The sequence below is a fragment of the Nyctibius grandis genome, chromosome 1 (genome assembly GCF_013368605.1).
Source record: "Nyctibius grandis isolate bNycGra1 chromosome 1, bNycGra1.pri, whole genome shotgun sequence".
Taxonomy (NCBI): Eukaryota; Metazoa; Chordata; class Aves; order Nyctibiiformes; family Nyctibiidae; genus Nyctibius; species Nyctibius grandis.
The window spans coordinates 73,022,643-73,047,099 of NC_090658.1; the positions used below are offsets into that span (position 1 = coordinate 73,022,643).

Consider the following 24,457-nt stretch of genomic DNA (forward strand, 5'->3'; position numbering starts at 1 on the left):
TGAGTGTATTCCTTTGATTTCCACGGAAAACCTACGCACCGCAGAAGGCTGGGGCCCACCATGGGCTGGACAGAGGTTGGCCCTGACACACCAACCTGAGGGCAGAGAGAGCCAAGGTACCTGCAGCTGAATGCTTTGTGAGTTTTGCTGCGGGGGGACCCTTATTGACAAATGTGTCCCAGTTACCCAAGCCATGGGTTTTCCCTTGCCGCCCTCTGGGTGCAGCGTACTGGTTTTCCTAGGTCAGTGCTATTCTTCAGAATCTTCTTTGCACACAACTTGGCCATCCAGACGCGCTGTAGCGAAGGGCCACAAGAGCTGCACAGCCTCCATGCAGCAAAGAAGGCCGTTTCATGCTCGATATCGTGGCCAGAGGACCCCCGGGGCTGCCGGCCTGCCGTCCTTCCGGCCCCGGCGCTGGCCGCCCCCGTGACCGGGGAAGCCTTCGGCGACGGAGGGCGTTGGCGGGGGACCGGGGCCCGGAAACAGCGAGGGCCGAGACCCCCGCCTCGGGGCGGGCTGGGACAGCGACAGCGCCTTGCCCGCCCATGCAAGGGGAAGTAGGCGGTGGGCTGAGGCGGCCCAGCCCTCCCCGTCCCGCCGGCCTCTCGCGATGTTGCTAAGGGCCCTGCGAGACTCGGCAGCGGGCGCCGCCGGTTGCTAAGGGCCGCCGCCCGGCCGCTGCGACGGGGAGGGCAGCCGCCGCCTCAAGGTGATTCCCGCCGGCTCGGGGGGCTCGGTGCGGGGCGGGGGCAGAGGGTTGGCGAGTTCCGCGCACGGCGACGCCACTCTCCACAACCCGCGGGGCCCGGCCGGCCCCCTGGAGCCTCGGGCTGGGCAGAACTGGGAGTGCGGGGCCCCGGGCCGGGCCGAGACGGGCGGGGGCCCCTCAGAGACCTCCTGGGCGGCGTGCAGACCGGCGCGGGCGGCTGCGGCAACCGCGGTGCGGACCCGATGCCTGGGGCGAGCGCGTCCAGCCCCTCTGTGCTTGTAGCAATGGCGTGAGAGAAGGACCCGGTCGGGTTGGCCTCTTCTTCTGACGCTTTGAAAAAGACAAGCTGCTTTCGTACGTGTCTTGTCATTAGACATCTGGTTACTGCCAAAAACTGATGCGCAGTTGAAATGACTGACGATAAAAATCGAGAGGAGGTAGAAATTCTCGCACTATTAGTATTTTTATTAACTGCTGTCATTGGTTTGTTGCTAAAATTACCACTTTTTTCGTTCAAAACTTTGCTCAAGGTCTGTGTAAGGATAAATGCTGGCTACAACAGGCCTCTTCCTGAACCATCCCGTGGGTTTTGGGGCAGGATTTGCAGTTGTGGGACAGTGCTGGGAAAATTAATTTGAACTTGAAAAGACTGCCCAAACTGGGCTTGGGATAAGGATTCTTAGGGAAAAAATGGTCATTTAAGTTTGGCATGGAAAGTGAATGGGGGATATGCCTGCTAGGGAAAAAAAAAAACCAAACACCCTACCAAAAAACCCAAACACAACAAACCACAAACCTTTACAAATTAATTTTAAGATGAGTATCTCTGTTAGTGATTGTATAAGTCACATAAGACTTTTCAAAGCAAACTGGAGGTGAAACTGCAATATTCTCATAATTTGTCTTTATGAATAATTTGAGCGGGGCTTTGCACTGATTGCCAACCAGTATCGAGATAGTTACGCTTTTGAAAATGCCTAGTTAGACCAAAATACTAAGTAAAGTTTTTTGTAGGGGATTAGGATAATACAATGTTAAGGTCAAAATACAAGACTTACGAGAGTGTTTTATATAGACCTAAAAATGCCTTGACTTTGATTAAATATTTTGAGACCATAATTTGTAAGAAAGAAGGCTGCAAATCAGAGAGTTAAGATTATTACAAGGGATTTTTTTAAAAATTATTTTATTTTAATGCTATTTCTCATAAGATCAATGAGTTAATGTTGAATTGTGTTTAATCAAAATAAAATGTTCAGCACCTGTGCTACTTACCACAGAGAACTGCTAGCTCAAGGAACCGTTACCTTTGGTAAAGGATAACTCCTCCAGCTGGTGCTGTATGGCTTGGATTTTTTTTGTTAGTTAATACTGTTTAAGTCTGAAGGACTAATTTATTATATTGTGTCTTCCAAGTGTGCTTATTGTTTATTCACAGGTGCTTAGAGAGTCTTTGACTGACCTTTTTTTTTTTAAAAAAAAAAAAAAGTCAAAGGTCTCAATCATTCTTCCTCAAATAGACTAGAAATATATAAGCTAGAACTGCTAACGGGGATTGGAAGTATTCCTTGGCATATAAAGAAGTTCAAGCCATGAATTTAGGTTAATTAATCAATGAAGATAGAAATGGAGCTTTTGGGTTTTTTTTCAACCCTTGAAAATTAAACTGGTAAGACACTGTCTTCTGGACTTGACAGGTATTTCCAGTTTCTCCCTGCTGCTGCTCCCAGTTTTTCCTGGTAGCTGTAGTGTTAAATTGTCAGGACTCTATCAGGTGACTGCAGTTGATTACCCCACGGAAATTAAACCCTTCTGACAATTGCACCTGGCCCCTGTTGCTTCCAAAAACTGGCAGCACCTTTGATGATGGGCAGGGCCACAGCTCTGAGTAGAGGGATCCAAAAATCAAAACTGGGTAGTAATAGTGGATGAGAAGAAGCTGAGAGACTTGTAGAGATTTCTCATCAAGATACAGTCATTACAGCTGTAAAAAAAAAAAACTTTTTTTTTTTTAATTATGATGTAATCTTGTACTTATTTGATGGGCAAGTCCTCAAGCAACAACAAACAGGAATATTCAGGATTTTCTTAATGCAATATGTTGTTTAAGAATATTGTACTAAGATAACAAGAGGTTTATTAAAATGGATTTGATTATTTTGTTTCCAGTTTGTCTGAAGATAAGGCCTATCAAATGTTTCCCGTCTGTGGTCATGTCTTTTGATAGCATAATCATGTTGTTGATAACAGGAAAAAAGTGGCAATTTAAGGAGTTTATACTTTTGTTAGCATCTTGAGGGGAGGAGAAAACCCAAAACTAAGGAAGTATGTTACTCTTATATTTGCTTTATGCAGATGTCTCACTTTACAAGTGAAGATGAAGCTCTGTTACAGTCTATGCTTAGACAATTGCTGCAGAGTGTGAAGGAAAAGATCACTGGAGCTCCATCAGTAGAATGTGCAGAAGAGATCCTCTTGCATTTGGAGGAAACAGATGAGAATTTTCACAAGTAAATATATTTTTTCTATTTTTAATGTTTTGAAGGAAGTGAAATGTCTTGAACTGTATTATTCCTGGGAAATGTTTACAGTTTATATTGCTGTGTGAATGTGTATGTATTTATATATATAGATATTCCTCTTTCTAATCAACTTTCAAAAGATGCTAATTTAGTGAATAAAATTAATTTTGCCATTTTGCTATTTGGTGTGTGCCCCTCCCCACCGCCCCGTTGGTAAAACATTATTTTTACTGTAATAGTAATTGATGAGCTGTTTGTGAGAGAGGAACTTACAAAACTTCCTAACTTAACCAACTCTGATGAACTTGTACATGTGATGTACTAAATGCACATGCGAACAGAAGCCAGAAGAAGTCCTCACTGAAGGCTGTCAGTCAGTGTTTTTGACACCTGCTAGACAATATAATTTTGTTTTTTAAAATAAGGTAAATTTTCAGCAGGCTACATGGCTTCCATATTTGATTGTTCTGCGTGGATTATATTACTGAACCCTTGTATATCTTATCCGGTAGTTGTTCTTTTAATTTATGTTTTGCATAAAGCAGAAATGTATCCTCATCACTCTTGTGTTAAATCAGATTTGACAGTGTGACCTCACTTACATGTGATCTAGGTTTCTGGAGCCCATGCTCCTCTTTCCTTTCCATGGTATTATAAATTGTTTTTACTACATGGGAGATATTTAGCATGGATTTATGATGAGTCAAGAGAATATCAAGCTGAAATTACCTTGAAGACATTTTAATAAGGACCAGAGTTCTGTGACCTGACTTCTTCTGAGGTTCCTTGCCATTTTTTTCAGAAGTGGCACTATCTACATTCTCTTAAATTTGCCTAGTCTTTAGCATTGCCTTGTCAGTGATGGAAGTCGGGTAAAAGCAAATATGTGAAATAGAACAAGGATTTATCTAAAATTTCACTATAATTTTAAAATGTTCATGCTTTTTTATCTTCTGAAGATGCTAAATGCTTTAAAATATATTTTAACTCAATTTTAATTTGTATTACAAGTTGTATCAGATACAATTTTTGCTGGCAGTCTTGTGAATTTTGAGCACCAGGTTACCACGTGACAAGCATGAGAATAAAAAAGTTAGTTATAAACATATCAGAGTTAAAAATTACAGGTAATTTTGAAAGAAAAATACTTTTATTTAAAGGAAGACATGTACAGTAGAAAAACCCAAACAACCAAAAACCTATGAAATTACTTCTGTCAGTATTTCTTCTGAGGACTTACTAGGATAATACCCAGTGTGGGGGAGTAAAGTCTATGACTGGTGGAAACAATGCATACATAGCTTTCCCCTTTAGAACAGTGAAACCATGCCATCCATTACTCTTTCTAGTATGTTTAAAAATTCGTGATCCTAAAGATACTTTCTTTTCATGAGACACATTTTAAATTATGTTTAATGGAAAATCAAGTGTTGCTTTTAAATACAGAATGTGAGCATTACTCTCCGGTGCTGGAGTATTTCTGGAGGTATTCTAGTCTTGTTCATGACCCAAGGAAGTATAGCTTGGTTTTCATCGAAGGTCAGAGAGGTCATACAGCGATTAATTAGTGAGACCATTAAGAAACTTTCTTCTTGACCTTTAACCCATCCATCCAGACTGCAAGCTCCTTTATTAGTAGTGTGTGCTTTTGGGTTGTGCAATACACTAGTTCAGTTCAGCATTTTGATCAATGCTGTTTCTGCCTCATGGTCATTTTGTCTCGGTAATTTTATCAGATTTTGAGGCCCTACTTAATCCTTTGTTCTCACTTCTATGTAGAAAAGGCAGAAACACAGGATCCTCAGAAAGCCTATAAAAAGGAAAATTGAATCAAATTCAAAATTTATGTGCGGTAGTAGAAATTGGTATTTTTAACTATATAAGTAGCATGTTTTCCGTTGCATTTTTTCCTTAAAGTCCTAGAGGTTTTTTAACACTTTTTTCCCCCGATGCTTCCTTTGTAAGCCCAACCAGATCAGTCTGACTTGGTTCTGCTCATGAAGAAGTAGTTCTATCATTACTGAAACACGTATTTGTTACAAAACATTTTTAAGGTGGAAAAATGATGCAGAAGATCAAGGCTAGGATGTCAAGCAGACATAAACTTAGTGGCATGAATAATGATGTGATTGCTGTGTATTTCAGAGTGAAGCAGTCACTGCAAAAAATGTACACCCTGGAAATGTTGCTGTTATAAAACAAATCGGAAAAAGTTTTATGAAAGCTTTCATTCAGTGGAGTGTCGTGTGCAATTTCATTCTTGCAGAAGTAAAAAGCTAGCCTTGAAGACAAATGAAAATTCAAATAAACAAGTTTGCATCTTTCTGGAGATGTATTTCTGTTACTTTCATTGAGAACAAAAGTGATGTAGGAATGGAAGTAAGTGGGAAATGGGAAAAAAAAAAAAAAAAAAGGACTGTTATACCTGATGGAACTTGAGGTAGGCAAGCCAGTGAGGAAGTATGTATCATGACACAAGGCACAATTTCCTGTGCTTTTTTTTAAATGTATCTTGAATGTAGTCTGTGTGGCTTTGTGTTGTTTTTTTTTTTTTTAAATATCCAAGAAAGGCAAAAGCTGCTGCTGGTTGTAACAGTTGCTTTTATTTACATTTGCATTTTGTAGCTTTGGACTCTCTACCTACATGGTGAACAGACTTTTTTATTTGATTTTTTTTCTCACTCTGTATTTAGCCAAATTAACACAAAGTGGTTGCACATCTGCATTTGATATAATGAAAATATAATGATGCATCTAGTGTTTATGTATGATTACTTTTTTGTGTATTTGTTTGCCTTGTCCTTCATATAAATCGTAAGACTAACAAAAAAAAGTTTATATATTCTGAGCACTACTTTTTAGCAATTTCTATAGCTAATACAGAGTCTGAGGACCCAGTGAGGGTCTTGTCTTTGAAATCCCTCTCTGATTATTCTTTTGTTTAAACAAGTTTCTGTGAATATCTAGTAGGAAGAGTACAAAGTGCCAATTTCTTTACAGTTAACATATACGTGTAATCACAGACAGCTAGTTTGTCCGTTTGATGGGGTGAGATCTTCTGGATAGTGCCATGACACACAAACTTTCATAAGCTTTAGACATACTCATACGCTAGAATTTATAAATCGTGTTTTCTGTGTTTCTTCTCATTTTGTGTGTGTACTGCATAAATAATAATATCAGATGAATATACTATAAGACAGTGTTATGTTCAGGGTGCTCCAAGTAATGTTTCTTTTGAAATTTTAAATTTGAGATTTCTTGATATTCTATGATTTTTGCCTACAAAACCTTAATGTTTTGTCTGAGTAGATTTTTACATTTAGAAGAAGCACAAAGGGAAATTAGAAACTTTTTGGTATTGTTTCTTCCGGGAATATGCTGATAATGACCATATTGAAGAACATGAAACTTTATTGTGTTTTTTTTTTTACGCCGTTGAAATTTATTTCTCTGCAAGTCATAGACCCTTACCTTAAAAGTAACAGGTCTGCTGGGGGAGAAGATAGCTTATGTTAATATAATGTTGAACATGTTTGATAGTGAGCTCAAGGAAATTTATTACATTTTAATTTTGTGTATTTGTTGCAGCTATGAGTTTGTAAAATACCTTAGACAATATATAAATAATACTGTGGGATCTGTGATTGAAGAAGAAACAGAAAAATGTACTTCTGCTCAAAATCAGGGTGAAGTATCTGGTTATGACACACTTGTCCAACATGTTACTAAGAAGACCCGTGAATCAAAAGAGTGAGTATATACGTGTAATTCACATTTTTGTTTCTTCTTGGTCTTTGTCTTCCTTTCTCCTTTCCAGAACTTGCTCTGAAAAAATAAATTCTGCACCATTGGGTAACAAAAGAGATTCTTTGCTTTCAAAAATCACTGCTAAGCAATTCAGATATTCCCACCCTACACTGCAATTTGTCATACTTCGTCTCATTCTGGAATTAAGACTATGAACTATTGTGTAAAAAGCTTGGTAGCAAATCTGTGAAATTTTTGAGGTATCTAGGACTGTTGTTGGGCAGGGGTAAGATCTGAGAGAAGAATCACTGCTTCATACTATTTCAGTAGCTGCAAATTAAATTCAGTTGTGGTATGGAAGTTGGCCTAAAGGAAAAAATTGGTTTTATTAGCTATTACAGTTTGGTAATTTCCTTAGATCTAAATGGAGAATCTGCATGACGGTGTTGTTTTCTAAAAAAAAAAAAATTAAAAAATAAAGATTGGAATACACCTGTTATTTTTTTAAGATTGCTTCCTTGGTATCTAGCCAGGTGTCCTGTGAGAGTGATATGTTTAGTCAGATCTGCTTTCATTGACTAGTTTAAAAATTTGAACTTTGAGCTATCTTGCTTTGTATTTTAATGTACATGCCAAGATACTTCTGCAGTGTGGTCTGTGTAATGTAGAATTGGTATGTGGACCAACTGTGTATAATTATCCAAGATTTTTTGACTCAGACTGTCAGATGGCCAGAAATCAGTAGGTTAGTGTGCAAAACCACATATCAGCATATTACAGTGTCTGTGGTCCGGATTAATCGGCTTTGAACACCATGTTTAGTGAAGAAGCCTTAAACAGAAAAACCTCTGTGAATACCAGTTAAATTCTTTTCCTAGTCATCTCTTTCCTACTAACTTTCTTCACCTTCCTGTGGATGTTAAAATAACTTTTCCTTGGAATGCAGAGGCTGGTAGCTCTCTTACTGAATTTTCATGCTTTGGATTTCGAATTTGCATAGGCAGATAATTGCTGTGATTCTTTAAAGCAGTGGTCAGTAGTACTTATATATACAGCTGTTATTTCCGGAAAATACGTCAAACTTCAAAAGTTTAGTCTATTCGTCACATTGTTTTTGGAATTCCTGTACAAAATCTAACTACATCATAATGCCTAAAGCAGTTCTAAGAGTATTGTTTCTTTAATTAAAACAGTACTTTTGTCACCAGACTGTTAGGTCCTTGCCTCTCTATTTTTAATTGTCACAGAGAGCCATGATGAGGGCTTTACTAAGGTTGAACCATTACAATGTCAAAACAATGAAATTAAATCATGGAATCATAGAATCGTTTTGGTTGGAAAGGACGTTTAAGATCATCAAGTCAACTGAAAAAGTGAGCACCTGAAATGGTGAATGTTGAAAAATGAAAAATAACCAACCAACCCCGCACTATTTTAGCATCAGTGATCGTTTTTGTGTGTTGCAGAGGAAAAAAACAAATAAGACAATTTCTCTCTCTCATATAAGCCACCAAAATGATTTTATACACTACTTCAGCTGAACTATTTTTTTTCACTCATTTTTATTGCACAATCTTAACTTCATCTCCATCTCTCTTTTTAGTGGAACTATGATTTTACTGTGATGCCTATTGTTTACTATGTGTCCTCAGGAACAAAGGAATTAAAAAATAATGTATGTTTTTGTTCTAGAAGATTTTATTTTCTGTTTGTTTTCAGAAGGTTTCTTATCTAGAAGTACACAGAAATATGTTGTATGAACCGTGCTTTTATAGGGTCCTTTTCGTGTCACCTGTCTGCAAGCATTCTGAACTCTGATCGAGCATTATTGGGTCTCGCTGTGATGGTCTTGATGTCATATCAGGATCATTCAAGGTTCCAGTTTTGTTCATTGCAATTACTCATTTTCTGTGGTAGGTAGTAAGCTTAAAGGTATTTATGGAGAAAAATGTATTAAGGAATTTAACTCCTTAGTGATGCATTCTGTATTTTCCTAGTCATTTATGTTAGAAAGCAGTTCTTAACTACACTTGCCTTTTATTTTCATGTAGAAAACAGATGTTAGGATGACTGTTTTTCAAATTATGCTGTTTGTGTGTTTTTTTTCCGAGGATCTTGTGCTCGTTAAAGTTGGTAAAAGAAGCTCCACTGAACTAAATATGTCTGTATCTGTATTTTGAATTTGAGCGATAGGAGGATACTAAAGCACAATATGGTAATTTATATCTTTGGTGGCTGTAAAATAAGTAATAATACCCTTAAAGTAAAAAATAATTTGAAATAAAATATTAACATTTTACAATAGGATATTTTTCTGAAGCAGCTTTTATTTTGAAATGCTTCTTTGTGGATATTATTATTCAATTTATGTAACTTATAAAGCCCCTGGTTTTGTTGAAGGAAAATTATTTTGTGTCCGTGACATGTACTCAGGATCTTGAGTCAGGATGATGTGTTCTCTTCTATTGGTTCTGCTCGAGGCTTATAGCAGAAGAAAAATTGGATGTTGAACTTGAAGAAACATGAACAGTAACAAGGATGAGAACAGGCCTGGTTTCTCAGGAACAGATTCTTCCTTTTGGTGGATTCACATTGTTCTTTCTTAAGAACCTCCCAGAACAGGATTATGTTAGTGGTATTTCATTGAATGGTTTTGGAAGGGCAAAAAGGAATTTTATTACATTTTTAAAATATAATTATCTGAAACATTTAAAGTACATACATGTTTTGTTGCTCATTTTGGATTTGCATTTGTTTTTCGTTAATTTCTGTAAATTCAGTGAAGTTGGGTCTAGCTTTATGCCATATTCAGTTATTTGCTATTTATTGAAATTTTTTTTTAATTATTGATTTTTATACTCTTTAATATTAATGTCATCTTTACTTTGAAGATATAGGGAAATGATGCATGCCTTGAAGAATGTCATGATGGTTGTGGTGGAGTCTTTGATTAACAAGTTTGAAGAAGATTGGATGCGCAATAAGGAGCTGGATAGTAAAACAAAGAAAGAACGTCAGAGTGGCTGTTACACAGACAACTGTTCTGACAGTGACTCCTCATTCAACCAAGTACAATGTGTTTTCTCTCTATGTTACGAAATGGTACTGCAAAATTGTTAAGTTTCTGCCCGTGGAGATTGAGAAGCAGCCCTAGAAAAAAGATTCATCCTTCCGATCTTTGATATATCCTAAAACAAATTACCTTTCTTTCACTCTGGAGTACTAAGCTTATACTAGCTGTCTAACCTGTAGATAGCATATGCTAGATGAGATGAATATGATGCCCATATGCTCTAAAGTACCTATGCATGTACTGCATAGGAAAAGATAAAATAATGGTAAAAGCAATATATCATCTAACTTTTTGTGATTTTACTTTAGGAGCCAAGTAATGTGCAGTTCATTTCCAGAGTAATGCACTATGCTATATTACTTACTGAATGAATTATTATAAGGGATTTTATGAAGATACAGGAAACTTTTAAGTAAAGCAAAGCAAAATATATAATGAGAATTTTGTTGCTGTAAATTTAACTTTGGGCAAATGGCAGAAAACATTTAGAATGTTGACTTTAATGTTAAATTAATGTAAATGTTGAAGTCCTAATTATTAAAAGTAAATTAGGTATCAGAAAGACTGATGATTTTAATTTTCTGCTGTTCAGTTTAATAAAATATTCTGATGATTATTTTATAATGTGTATTACAGAGTTATACATTTATGAGTCAAGAACAGTTGCAGCTGCTTGTAGAAAGGCTTAACCCTATTCAGCCTAAGGAAGTAAGTTTCAAAGAAGAAATAAAATGTTAATACAAATTAATGTTTATGGCATATTGGAAAACAGACTGTGCACCTAAGAGTTCATATGTACCTAAGTGGAATCTTGTCTTTGTTGGTTCATATATCTTGGCTCCAGTGCAGCAACTGCTCTGCAGTGCAGTATTTCATTGTTCATAACCATCTGGTTCAAAAGCTAGTGTTGCAGAAAGTGTCTTATTTTTTTGTTAGGAGTTTATGTGCTATAGATGGGCACTTTTAGTTTGGAAAAAGTTGTTCTGTGAGAAATAAAGTTATTGAAGCTTATTTTCCTGTATATGTGCCCCTTGCCCTTCTTGGTAACTTCCGTGTCGTCCTTTGTGTTACACTTATCAGAAGAGAGAGATGCCTGCTGATTTGCCGACAAGCTGCTGCCAGATGGAATATATAAAGTCCAAGTTAGTTTTGCCTTCCTGTCAGTGGCAGTACTAATTTGAGTCTCTTAACTGCCAATGAGCATCAGCTGCTGATATTTTTGAAGCTTGGAAAAACATCATTTTGAGCATGCTCTTTCAGTAAGATTTGTTCGTGAGTGTCTGGTATTTGAAAAAGGCATGGTAGATGGGAACTGGGATAAACATTGTGATCAAGTTTTCTTAGAAAACCAGATAAAAAGTCTGAAGCTATTAAATATTGTTAAAATTTCCTACAGTTTGTTTCAGTAATATGAAATAAATTACTTGAGATTACAGTTGTCTACAAACAGAACAAAAAAAAAAGTTACTTGAAATGATTTAGATTATAATGGTGATGAAAATTCAGCAGTAAAACATAGTGGCTAGTAACTCTGTTTCCACTTTCCCTTATTGATGTTTTATAGAGCTGCTAGGCACATTTGTAGTATTTGGTGATAGTTTCCTATATTCCCTGATAAAAAAATATCTGATTACAAGCAGAAAGTAGAACATAACCTTTGCATCCAGTATATAAAACCTATATAAAATGGTTTTGTTGCTTCTTCAAATCTATGTTTATTTTTTTTTTCCTCAGTGATGTAGTGTTTTGTCTAAATTACCATAAAAATATAGCAGAAGATAAGTATTCTGGAATTCCTTATCTGTTCTACAACCACGTCCTGTTCCTTCTTTCCTCCAAATTACGTTGTAAATTACGTATTTGAGAGGTTGCTGTGAACGGATTTGTGGTGTTTTATCTTTTTGACAACTTCAGGTTCGCCAAGAAGCATTGCAGACACTGTGCTTTGCCCCTCCGTCTGATATACTGAACTCTGAGAGTTGGCCAATTCTGCGTAAGCATCTAACGATGTCTCTGTCAGATCCTGATGCAACATTCAGTGTAAGCTAATGTTCTGTATTTAGTTATCAGATGTGTAGCCTTAGTAATGAAGAGGAATAAGAAGTTACATATGTGTTACAAGTAGTCCAGTAAGGTCCCAAGACATTTTATTATTTGTGTATGTATCAGATAAACTCTTTTTGAAGTAAAATAACTATATTCCAGTAGGTCTTGATTTAAAGGATTACAACAGGATTTTTAGATACTGGAGTACTCATTTATATATCTTTTAATTAGAATGAGGAGGTTTGAATGTCTTTCAGCAAACAGCTGTAAAAAAAATTTACAAAACTCTTCTATAAAACATGTCATGTTAATATTTCCCATTTAAGTCAGGTATATATTCCATGATGGTGGGAAAATGATACATAGTAATATTACACAGGCACTGATGAGGAAAAAATATGGCAGCTGCTTAAGTTGCTTTTAGATTTTTTGTTATGCTTATTAAGCCTTTTTTTTCTTTTCTTTTTTTTTGAATTTTAAAGTGATTATCAAATAAATATGCAAGTTGCCCTAGCTGCTGTCATGTATTTTTCTTTCAGCGTAGAAAGTCTACAATTTCTTTAGAAACAGTGCTAGTTACAAGTCATTAGTACATTTAATAACATTAAAACATTAATGTTAATGGAAAAGTACAGTGATATTCCCTGATCTGCTTCTTCGTATCTCAGTTAGGCTTTGCATTGGTGCTGTCAGTTAAAGTATTCAAGCAAAATTTCCTTCGGACTGTAGGTTTCTGTGGTCCCAAACTGTGTATTTTTATAAAATATGCTTCACATCTGTAGATATCTCTGAGCGATTTGTAATATTAAGAATAATGCCATTACATTTTGATTATTGTGCAATAATGATACACAATTACATGACTATTTAATACATTTCTTGCTTTTTCTCCCTTAGGAGAAAATTCTTAAGTTCTATGCAAAAACCTTTTCTTCTTCTCCATTTAATATGACGCGAGAAGTCTATACAAGTTTAGGTATGTGCATTTAATTACATTTAAGACTTCATGAGTCATGTACTTCATGAAAATCAGTTAACTTTTATAATGAAGCTGTATAATACAGTCTGCTTTGCCACTGTTGTCATGGAGGTGAGGTTTTTTTTCGTCTTTTTTAGCAAGACACTTGGAGTTGTACTTTCTTTCTGGAGAATATTCTCTTCGTATTTCAGCTGGTCTGGATGTATCTAACACAGACATAAATCGTTTACTTAAAAAGGTATAAATGAACTTTCCATACCTTTTTTGTCATTACTGAAACATCATGCATTATTTATTTTTTAATTTTAATAATTATGTTTTCAGGTCCACCTTTTAAATGAGTACCAAAAGGAAGCTCCCTCTTCCTGGATTCGTCATCCAGAAAAGTATGACACCTTCAAAAACCTGTCACTGTTTCTTAACTTAATGATTTTTGATGTATAATTAGATGAGTATAGTTTTAGCAAAAGGTTGATTACAGGATGCATAGGTGAGTGGTCAGTGATAAAGGGGGGAATATAAATAGAGGGTGGTAAAAGTGGAACAGGGAAGTTGCATAGGAGTAGTCATGGGTCATATTAAGCTGCTTACTTAGCTTTTGAAGTGTTATAAGTGCTTTTTAACAAAAATAATTTGGATGGTTTGTAAAGTAACAAGTGTAATAAAATATGTAATCATATAGGAGAATACAAATGTATGTTGTTATTAATTTTATTCATGGTAATACAAAGAATTAATATCCTTACAAGATCAAGTTAAAGATAATGTTGTTGATATTTATGATTTATCTGAGCAATGAGGTTTTACCAGAAATTTGTTCCTGAGTATTACTGGTGGAAATATTTAAGCAACTTTTGTTTTCTGTTCATTTTTTCCTATTTGTGTCGTAAGGTACATGGAAGAAGTAGTGGAGAGTACCTTGTCACTTTTGTCAGTAAAAAAAGAGCCTAATCATCCTGCCTCTCCAGATTTTTTGAGTCCAGTTTACTTCTTGGCTCTGCTGGATATCAAAGCAGTATGGTTTAAAAAGTGGATGGTAAGCAAGAAAAAACCCTAACCTAACAAGCCGTAACTTATTTATATCTGACATGTATTTTGAAAAATTTGATTTATGACTATTATTATCACAGATCTATTGTGACCTGATAACAACCTATATGAGCACTGTAATGAAGAAAGTCTCGGGGTTTTTTAGTATTTATGTCCTTTGCCCTTTAACACTACCCTGTCCCTCCATTTCTATTCAGTTACTTGTTTTCATGAAATTTCTGAGAACTTACTTCGCTTTGGGACTTCAGTCCCTTTGTCATAATTGACTGACGGCTATCAAAAGATGCAAATAGTTTTCTGGAAGAAGTGATGAGCATGAAAGTGCAGTTATATACATGACATGCTGCACACAACTTGGTAACCTTCAGTGTACATTAGAGCTTTTTGCAGCCTACCGTGTATAGACTCATAATTTAGGATTTACATGGCAATGTCAAAACATGTAGTCTTACATTTCAGTGTAGTTACTGTTTTTCTGTTTATTGCATATTCTGCTACACATTTTTTCTAATGACATATTTTTTTTTGTCATCTTTAATGCAAACAAAAGGCTCAGTTGAGTATAATACTGGTTTACACAAGCTGGAGTTCAATACATTGAATATGTACTGTGCACAGGATCCCTAATAGAACAGAATCAGAAATAATTTCTACTTTTTAACTAGAAAATTAAACTTGTGTGTTTGAAGTTGACATTAGATCTTCTTTGTCATTTTAGCATGCGTATTACAGCAGAACAGTGGTACTTAGGCTTTTGGAAAAGAAATACAAATCTTTGGTAGGTATTTCCCAAGACAAATTTACTTGGAACTTGTTCTTGCATGGCACGTTGTGGTTTGAGCCTTTTTTTTTTTCCTTTTTTCCCTTTTGTCAGAGCTGTTCCATGTTGTTTAGCTAGATGAGGCTTTTTGATTTAATATTTTTTTTAATTTCTCTTTGCTTAAATGAATCGCTGTTAAGTGCAAAGAAGGGTATGTGACCAGCTCTGAATAAGGGGAAATTTGGATATTTTATAGCAGATATTTAATTAGGATTTTTATTTATTAGTTCCTTATGTTGCATTCATATTTAGAATTATTTCTGACAATGTATAAAAATAGCAAATGGTGCATGAAAAAATATCATAAAAACTCTATGCTGAATTTTGATTTTTGATGGAAAGAGAGTAAAAAACCACCATTGTGTACTTTAAGTTGTGATATGAAGCATTAAGGATTCAAAGTGTCAGCAAAATTAATCAAAGTGGGAAAACGTCTTTAGTAACGTAGGTGTTAATCCTGTCACGTATTCTGTATGGGCAGATCTCTTCACTGGATTGGAAGTTTCATTGTTTTCAGTAAGACCAATACATCAGTGAGATCCATTCATATAGACAGGACTTTGGCTATGTTTTGTAAAATATTGTAATACAAATGAAATATAATGTAAAATATATGTGACTGATAAAACCTTAAGATGTGAGACAAGGATACAGACAACTATAGAAGATGTTTGTCTTGTCTGTCTGTATGCGTAGAACAGAGCATAGAATAAAGCATGTTCCATGCAACAAAAAGTTTATAATAGGAAGTCCATGAGCAGGGTAGTCTAATCTAATTTACAAGCATAGAGTAAACATCTGATTAAGTATTTTTTTAATTAGGTATGTCTGTATATTTTACTTACACGTAGCAGCTCCAAACTGTAATAAATATAAATGTACTTCTTTGTTCGTATGCTGTATTTCTAAATAAATGCTGGTAATTTTTAAACTTTTATATACATTGATTAGATGATAATTCTGTGATAATGATACAACACTTCTGCAAAGAACAGTAATAGCACCGACAGCGCCCAACAACCAAACATAGTTTAGTAAGTGTATTCAAGACAAAGTTTTTCACATGTGGAAAATTAAAATCTTCCATAGTAATGACAATATGGCAATCACAGATAGCCATTAACTTCTCAAAATACTTGCATGTTTTCTGTACTCTTTTTCATAGATTCTCTTAATGCTTATAGAGCTGGTAGTGTGATAATGTAATAATGATGGCAATGTGTTTTAATAGCCCTGTAAAATTTTGCTTGCTGTTGGTTAACCCATCCGAAGCACTGAAACATGAGGTAATGGCATGAAGTTGATACTTAGGTTCTTGTGTTAAAGGACAGTGCTTGGATAAAAGAGAGAATGACTTTGTTGTAAAATACCAGATATTTTATTATTTTGTGCTTTTTCCCACAGATTAATGCAGCTGTCCAGCAGTGTCTTGATTATTTTGAATTTTGCAAGGCAGCAGTTAATAAAAATTCTGGAGTCAATGACTTCTCCCAGCAGCATTGTAGTGAGTATCTTTGCATGTCTTGCATTATACGCACATACATCCACATTCTCTAGGTCTCTGAGCATACTGCCTCAGGAGGAAGGCATTCTATCTGTTCTTTTTCTTCCCAAAATATTGTATGTCTATCTTTTGCGAGAACACTAATAGCAGTGGTTAGTTACTTAAGCTGTCTGTCTCTATGTACAAAATGGTCCACGTACATTGCAGGTAGTAGCTAGGTACTGTAGAGTAAACTAAGAGAGTCAAGTTCTAATTTTTTGGTTTTATTGTTACAGGTGATAAGCAGAACTTTTCTTACACTGGATCACAATTGCAGTACGTCTATTTTGTTCATTCACTGTGCCTTTTAGGAAGATTGTTGATCTATAAGCAAGGCCGAAATCTCTTTCCAGTACAGCTGAAAAATAAAAAAGGTAGGGGTAGGGCTGAGGAAAACGGAACCTGTTGAGCAACACTTTATCCATACGTGATATATATTCTCACTGCAATATTGGGGACATTATAGGACAATACTCTGTTCAGTAATTCTGTACCTGGAAACCTTTCTTAAGAGATTGTGTAGGTAATTTTGAGCATTGACACAGTTTTTTAATCTTTGATGGATGTGGTTGAATAGAATGCTTTTATCCTTATGTTTAATATATTAATTTCATGTTGAAGGAGAGTCGAATCAGTGTGCAAGTGATTCAGTCTTTCTAGGTATGACTAATATTTTTTGTCTAACCAATTGATACAATTGGTTGGAAGAGATGTATCCAGGGACCAAAACTGTTTTGCAGCTGTGAAACAAAATCAGTATTTCAAGCTAATTGCAAATTGAAAACAATTGCTCTGAGCTTAACCTATTAATTAATGTAACCATAATTAAAGTGAAACAATGGTAGAGGAAAAGATCAGTAGCTGTGGAACGGAGGTGTTAATAAGGACAGAAAATATGAGATGGAAAAACCCTTGGACATCCAGAGAAATCTGCATATGGTGATACATTGTGCAAAGTTGGCAAATGCAAGTATGTGAGAACAATTGTAGTGTTCCATTTCATTAATATCTCATTAATTCAGTGTCGAATTCAAGACATTACTGGATACTAATTTTGAGACTTGTCTTTTGAAATTATTTTGTCCCGGTGGTTTGAGTATTAGAACTTAATAGATCCAATGTAGAGCAGTTGGTAGGAAGAAACATCTACTAATCGAGTGCTTTTGTCATTTATGGATTATCTGTATAACACCATTCAAAGCAGTGATCTGTTGGTGATGGTTGCTCTTTTCTCTCCCCTACAAAAGTAACAATCTCACCATCTGTCTTCTTAATAGTGTCCTCCTCAGCTTCATAGATAGCAACCGTTTCCTCACAAATTGTATGACTTATTAACATAATTACATTAAACTTGGAGCAATAGTTCCCAACCTGCATTTAGCTATGTTTGTTGTTTTGGTTTCAGACCTGAGGAAGAGTTGTCTGACAGTTTGTCTATTTTCCAGTTGTTTCACTTAATCTAATAGCAAGGTGATGCTTTTTCGTACAGCTGTGTATATTCAGCATTCTCAAAATTTAGCTGCCGTTTGTTTCAATGGAAGGCATGGTAAAATTGCAATTGACTAAACTGGGAGCAAGATCAAGCCTTATAAGTTGATCATGAAATACCTTGGTAGAGTCCAGGGACATGCATGTCTTTTGCTTTATCAGTTTGTACATATGTTGGTTTCCTCAATAAAGCAAAGCATTGTTTACATACATTTACAAAATCCATTTTATTTGTAAAATTAAAGTTGCACTGTAATTTGCAGAATACTTTCCTCTTTTTTTTTTTAATAGATAGTGTATCCGTAACCGATCTGTTGGTATTATTTACTCAGCTTATTTATTACTCTCCGAGTTACCCAAAGACAGCTTTGGCAGCACATGCAGGTAAATGCTTTTAATATATGCTAATATGTATAATTATAATGTGACATGTAGTAACTTCTTTTGCAATTTTCAATTTGAATCTGTTATTTGTGCCCATTTTTCTCTTCCCTTCCTTCCTTACCTTTCCTTCTTCCCTCTAACTGTGTTAAATCAGTGCTTAACAAAATTATAATTCACAAGCATCTACATAAGCCATAAAGATACATTTGTATAAATGAAAATATAAACAAATACTTTTTGTGTTCACCAGAAAATTATTCTCCAGCAAGTCTTGTTATGGAGATTCTGCAAGTTTTTTGTGATCAAACAGGATGTGCTGCTGAATGTTTATATACGGATGCAGTGATAGATGCCCTACTTCATCCTGTTCAAAGTTTACTGAGTGGCACAGAGGTTTGTAGTAATCTTCCAAATAATTTTTAGATCTATAGAATATTACCATTTTTCTGTATTTTCTATGTAGAAGATTTATTTAGTCACATGGTAACTTCTGTAGTATTTTCTACATTAGCTATTATAGTATGCCTTAAATAGCATAGGCTGTCATTATGATTGCTCTGACAAATTTGGTTTTCTTGAAATCTTGTGAATAGTAGCACAGATTGTGCTATAGTGAGACCTTGGGAAAATTACATTGTTTAATCTTTTTATTTTTTGCTTTCTTCCGATGTTTTTGTGTGTCTTCTGGATATTTATTCGGTGCTTATTTGCTCTACCTGCTATTTAAAAGGCAACCTACTTTTACACCTTTTTAAATTCAGCTGGCAACTTGAAGTTAAGTGTTCTCAATAATTATAATATGTAATTCTTCATGGAAAGTTATTTATTTTTCTGAAATGGTAAAAGGAAGAGTTTGGGTTTTGTTTTTTGTTTTTTGTTTTTTTTTTCTTAAAACATTTCTATAAGAATTGTAAAAATCTTGGGAAACCTTATCTATTTCTAGGTACTTGAAATTCTAGTTATAGTATCAGCCTTTCCTGTTGTTTTTGTTTTGACTGAGATGATTTAATTGATCTAGCTTGCCTGTAAGTCTCAAGACAGAGGGGCTGAGGGGCTGACATGCCCATGGAGGAGCCTGAGCTCTCTTACATAAAGAGATTTTGAGAAAAATTAACGGCTGAGAAGTTTTGAATTTACTTCCTGAGTCTTACGCTTGCAAAGACAGTCTGTGTTCCTAATTTAAATACCTCATCTAGATTCTTGAAGTTGAATTTCGTCAGTATCCTTCTGATTATTTTTTCAGTGCAGTTTGTTTATTTTTCAGAAAAGATTCTTCATATTAATTCCTGAAAATATTTTTACCTATACAAAAATATTCCAGTGCTATTTCAAAAGTGTAAACAATCAGTTTCCAAGTAAATATTTTAAAGTATGTATTTCTGTAAAGCTTAAAACCGTAGACCTGCAAAAACTTGATCACGTCAATAATTCAGCTGTTCCGTGGGTATCTGTACTGAGTACAGTAGCATTACTTACACATTTTATTATAAGGCTATCTATGGATGCTTTTGCAAGATTAACACTTAAGTTTTCTTGAGTTTACTGTACATTGCAAAAATTTAGTGCAATTTTTTTCAAATACAAAAAATGACTGAGCCTGCATATGCTTTGAACACTGATAGTCAAATTTAAAACCAGGACTAAGGCACTGCTTCATTGATTTGCTGTGATGGAGGCCTGTGTAATCCCCCAGGCAATCTCTATGATCATATGATATTCTAACACATATACAACTGTCTCTCTTCTTTATTATACATAAGTAGTTAAAAAATAAATTATCTCAACGTTTAACAGTTCTTCCCTTTCATTTTTTTTTTGTTTCTGCCATGCTCAGCTGTCTAATGAGGGTGCAAATTGTTTTATATTGCATCTGGCAAACCAATAGCTAGAAAAGGTAGACCAAGTCAGAGTGAGCCTCTTCTTTTACAAGAATTTGAACTGGTTTTGCTTCCCAACCAAACCACTGGCACTTCTTAGACACCCAGGAATCCTAATGCTGGACTCTAACACTGGACCATGCCTACCTCAAAAGGAAGGCTATGGCCATGCACGCATCTTTCTTCAGCTGGGGTTGGGGGGTAGGTGGCACTAGAGCTGCCAAGGGGGCTCCTTGGTTCTACGGTGGGCCTAATGAGTAAACACAATGCTGTTATTTTACATTTGAGCTCCGAATTCACTCAGATAAGTGCAAGCTTTACTTGCCTTTTAAGCAGAGTAGTATTGTGTAGTTGTAGTAGAGAAGAGAGGAGAAACTCGGTGGCTATAAGCAGGAGTTGCCAGAAGGGTCAGTTTGTGGGCAGCAGTATTGACCTTTTGGGCTCTGTAGCCTCTGAGTTGCTGCTGAAGCATAGCTGGTGCAAAACACTGCATTCACATTTTAAATAAATAAAGTACCATGTTTTTGGTTTTTTTTTTTGGTGTTGCACAGGGAAAGCAAAATAGTAACACTCTTGAAGAAACAGTGACAGCACAGTACATTCCTTTCTTAGAATTCTGAAAAATGATACCCAGTAACCTAAAAAGGTCAGGGAGATTTTTAACCCTCCGTATCACTGAAAATTTTAACTAAAAAAACAAAGTCAAAATGGTATTTTTCTCTTGGGTTACTTTGACCACCAGCATTAATAGTAAATTCCTTAAATTTTAAAGTAGTAAGACTATTTTTCCTCTGTGCATTATATAAAATATAGAGCTGCCTGTAAGAGAAGAAGCAGGAGCTGAATTGCATAACATTTTAAGAATAATTTCTCTTGTGAGTCCAGCTGTTCTTGATGAATAACAGAAGAGTGGAAAAGCTTTAAGCAGTGGACTTCAACTTCAGGAGAGTGGTGCTGTTAATGGGAACAGTAATCCCCTCCCTAGCTCATCTCACTGTTGACTCCACTCAGTTGTCCTGGGTGTGAGTAGGGGAAAGCTACCAAAGAGGACTTCTCACTTTGAAAACTGTCCTTCTTTGTAAGTACATTTGTGTATAAGTGCTAGGAATATGGAGTGTTTCTCAGGCCCTGGGTGAGAAGGTACGCTCTGATTATGTCATGACCAAATTATTGAGGCATATGGGCAGGAACAGAGTTTTGATGAGCACCTTTAGGAGACTGTGTAGGTCCTGCAGAATTACAGCTGCTGTCTACTGTGAGGCCCTCAGCATATCTCCCCATTACTTCCCCTCCCGTGGGCTTGGCAGCCTGGGCTCAGGGCCAGCATAGGTAATAGTGTGGGTGTCCAGCCTTGAAGAGAGCTGTTTGAGATAGCTCTGCTAGGAAGCATCAGCAGAGATCCCCCCAGCAAAGACTCTGCTAATGAGCCTCAGTGTGGACTCAGTAGTGTTCTTTCAGCTGATATTCTTATCCTTGTTCTCTGCCTGTACTATGTTGTAGCAGCATGGAAGCGTAGTCCTATTGATCTGAACCGTGACCCACAGACATGACTTCTTTGCTTGCTTTGCCTCTGACCTGCTTTGTCACTATAGATCCAGTTGCATGGTGATCATTGGTCTGTGTCTGACCCTGGTTACTGTGTCTGGAGCTGACCCTGACTCACTGACTCAACTTCCTGGCTTAACCTTGGACCTCGCTCATCACTGTGGAGGGGATCTGGACTGTTGGGTGAACCTAGTTACTATCACTGGACCTTGTCTACTCACCTTACTTGGGTATGGTGGGACTGCCTGCCCATCTGATGGCAAGCCACTGCCTCTGCCTGTGTCCTTCTCATGCTCAGTTCCTGGCTTCTCGTCCTTTGCAGAGCATCCTGCCCTTTCTGCTGCCTGACGGGTTCTTCATGGAGCACCCATGTTCTGCTTATCTGCTACTGGAATATAGACTTCACTTATTAATGAGCAATGGCCAATTTAGCATTAATTTAGGTAGTACATCCATTAGTGATGGTACCAGACCGAATAGTCTGAATTTAATGTTAAATGTTCAAGTCTACTTGATTACAGCCTAGTTGGGCCTATATAGTGCTCTGAAGTGAATAAGGAATTGGCAGATGACTTTGGCTTTGCTCCAGCAGGGAGGACTTTCCTCATGATTCCAAAACTGTTTGGGCCTACTGCAGCCTAGAAGTGAGGTGGACACAGAAGATCATCTTGGGAACTAGAATTCCATTTCTAGCCGAAGGGTTAACAATGCATATGCAGCAAGGAGGGAGTTAGTGTATTTCTCACCTTGATTCAGGTATTGCTCTTATACCCTTAGATGGCACATCAAGAGCCTTTCCACATTCATGGTGGGAAAAGAGAAAAAGGAGTTTAGAAGTGTCTGTTCTCTCTATCTGTGCAGTCATTGGACTTCGGCCGTAATAATTAAAAGTGACAATTATTGCCATTTGTGATGAAGAATTTCTATGTGGTGGCATTTGAACATAGGCTGTTTACTTATTTTGTTTAAGCCATTAAGCAATCATCAGAAAGGTGACCTTCAGGTTCTGCATACATAAGCCAGACTTGAATAAACAGCTTTCACAAAAGCATTGAATCAAAAACTTTTTTTTTTCTTTCTTCCAAATAGGTGTATATAAATTGTCTTGAAACTACTTTAATTGATGTAGCTGATATTTTGGCAAGGATTGCTGCTGTACAAGATGGTCTTTCTCTTCTTCTTTATGGAGAAAAAGAAAAAACTGCCAAAGAAGATAGGTAAGAGTGCATTAGTGAATAGCATTAGTGAGTACTTTAATGAATTACATTAGTCTTATGAGACTTGTTTTCTCTTTTTTTCATCTATCTATATCATGATGTGTTTTGTTTGTTTGAAATAAAATATGTGATTATCAAGTAAAGTAGCAAGTGTTTTAGAGAATGTATTAGGGAGACATTTATGTATATAAACAGGTGAAATGACAATTTAAAGAAATACTTTTGTTAAGGGATATTTCCGTGGTTTACTTGTTTTTTCTTATTCATGTGGGAGCTTTCCTTTCTCTGAATGTCGTTCCATTATATTCATAGTGCTGCTGTTCAAGCCAAAGGCCTCTCTTCTCTGTTTTTTGTTTGTTTGTTTTTAGAATAAATATTCAAAATCAATCTAATTTATTGAAAGAATAGATTTAATTGAACATTCACTTTTCAATACATCTAGTAGATTTTGTATCAGACGCTGACATTTATAAAACTGTACCTAGCTTGGGATCTGTGTGATCCTATGGGTAGTGTACTGTTATCTGATGCTAAAACTCGAAACAGAGCAGTAAAAATGAGACTAGCCATTAAAAATATCTGAGCTGCAGGTCATGAAAATGTGTGGGATGTCTATCTTCTAAGTGGAGGAATCTCAGAAGTAGCAAATGTTTTTAAGGGGGTTGGAAGTAAAAGAGTATTTTGGAGAAAGAGTTGTCCTTTGCATTGCAAGCCTAGAAGACTTCAGAAGGAGATCTCAGATGGGAAAAAGGAAGAACAAGGACAAATTTCCACCTTGTAATGATATCCGTAACACTGATTAAGCAGAAGCTAAAATGATTGTCTTGTTACTCTTCCCAACTGGACTCCTATAAAACACACAGTCTGTGTAGTTCATAGCTATGTGGGCTGGATGGAAGACAATGGATGCATTTTTGCTTTATGTAGACCTGTAGCCAAAGTAAAATCACTTGCTATACATTTCTTTTCTTCTGACTGGTGTTACAAGTTATAATATAGTTGTCCCCTCTGTAGTGGGTCATAGTTTCTTTCCATAGTTTGTTTTCCCCTAGAAAAATTTAAAGAAATTGAGTCAGAGGATTTGTTTCAAAGCTTATTGACGACTACAAAACAACATTTTAAAAGTGTTATTTTATTTCTAGTCCTACAGCTGTTCATGTAATTGTTCAGTTTACAAAGAAACTTCTTCATGAAGACGTTTCTCTTTTATCTGGATCCGAGATTTTGCCAGTTGTTAAAGGAGCTTTCATTTTTGTATGTCGTCAGATGTACAGAACTTGTGAAGGCCTGCAGATGCTAATGCCTTATGGCTTGCATGAGTCCATCGGAGAGGCTTGGAAAAAGGTAAATCTTGTTTTGGATTGGGAAGATTGGAAAAATCTTACTATAAGAGGTTCAGCTCATGTAATAGTTGTTCTTTGCTTCAAGTTGCTTATATTTAAGTAGTGAGA

The 24,457-nt window shown here is 36.2% G+C and overlaps 1 protein-coding gene across 1 annotated transcript in view; it reads left to right on the forward strand.

Moving 5' to 3' along the window:
- The first annotated feature begins 556 nt into the window (after positions 1 to 556).
- TBC1D32 (TBC1 domain family member 32) overlaps positions 557 to 24,457 on the forward strand; it is a 94,888-nt gene continuing 70,987 nt past the window's right edge. Inside the window, exons 1-17 of the mRNA XM_068399071.1 lie at positions 557 to 712; positions 3,068 to 3,222; positions 6,826 to 6,987; positions 9,876 to 10,053; positions 10,694 to 10,765; positions 11,972 to 12,097; positions 13,001 to 13,079; positions 13,220 to 13,320; positions 13,407 to 13,468; positions 13,974 to 14,118; positions 14,851 to 14,910; positions 16,357 to 16,456; positions 16,732 to 16,869; positions 18,275 to 18,367; positions 18,618 to 18,760; positions 22,879 to 23,006; positions 24,149 to 24,350. Coding sequence (XP_068255172.1) covers positions 3,068 to 3,222; positions 6,826 to 6,987; positions 9,876 to 10,053; positions 10,694 to 10,765; positions 11,972 to 12,097; positions 13,001 to 13,079; positions 13,220 to 13,320; positions 13,407 to 13,468; positions 13,974 to 14,118; positions 14,851 to 14,910; positions 16,357 to 16,456; positions 16,732 to 16,869; positions 18,275 to 18,367; positions 18,618 to 18,760; positions 22,879 to 23,006; positions 24,149 to 24,350 — 1,944 coding nt within the window. The 5' untranslated portion in view covers positions 557 to 712. The remainder of the gene's footprint in view (positions 713 to 3,067; positions 3,223 to 6,825; positions 6,988 to 9,875; positions 10,054 to 10,693; positions 10,766 to 11,971; positions 12,098 to 13,000; positions 13,080 to 13,219; positions 13,321 to 13,406; positions 13,469 to 13,973; positions 14,119 to 14,850; positions 14,911 to 16,356; positions 16,457 to 16,731; positions 16,870 to 18,274; positions 18,368 to 18,617; positions 18,761 to 22,878; positions 23,007 to 24,148; positions 24,351 to 24,457) is intronic.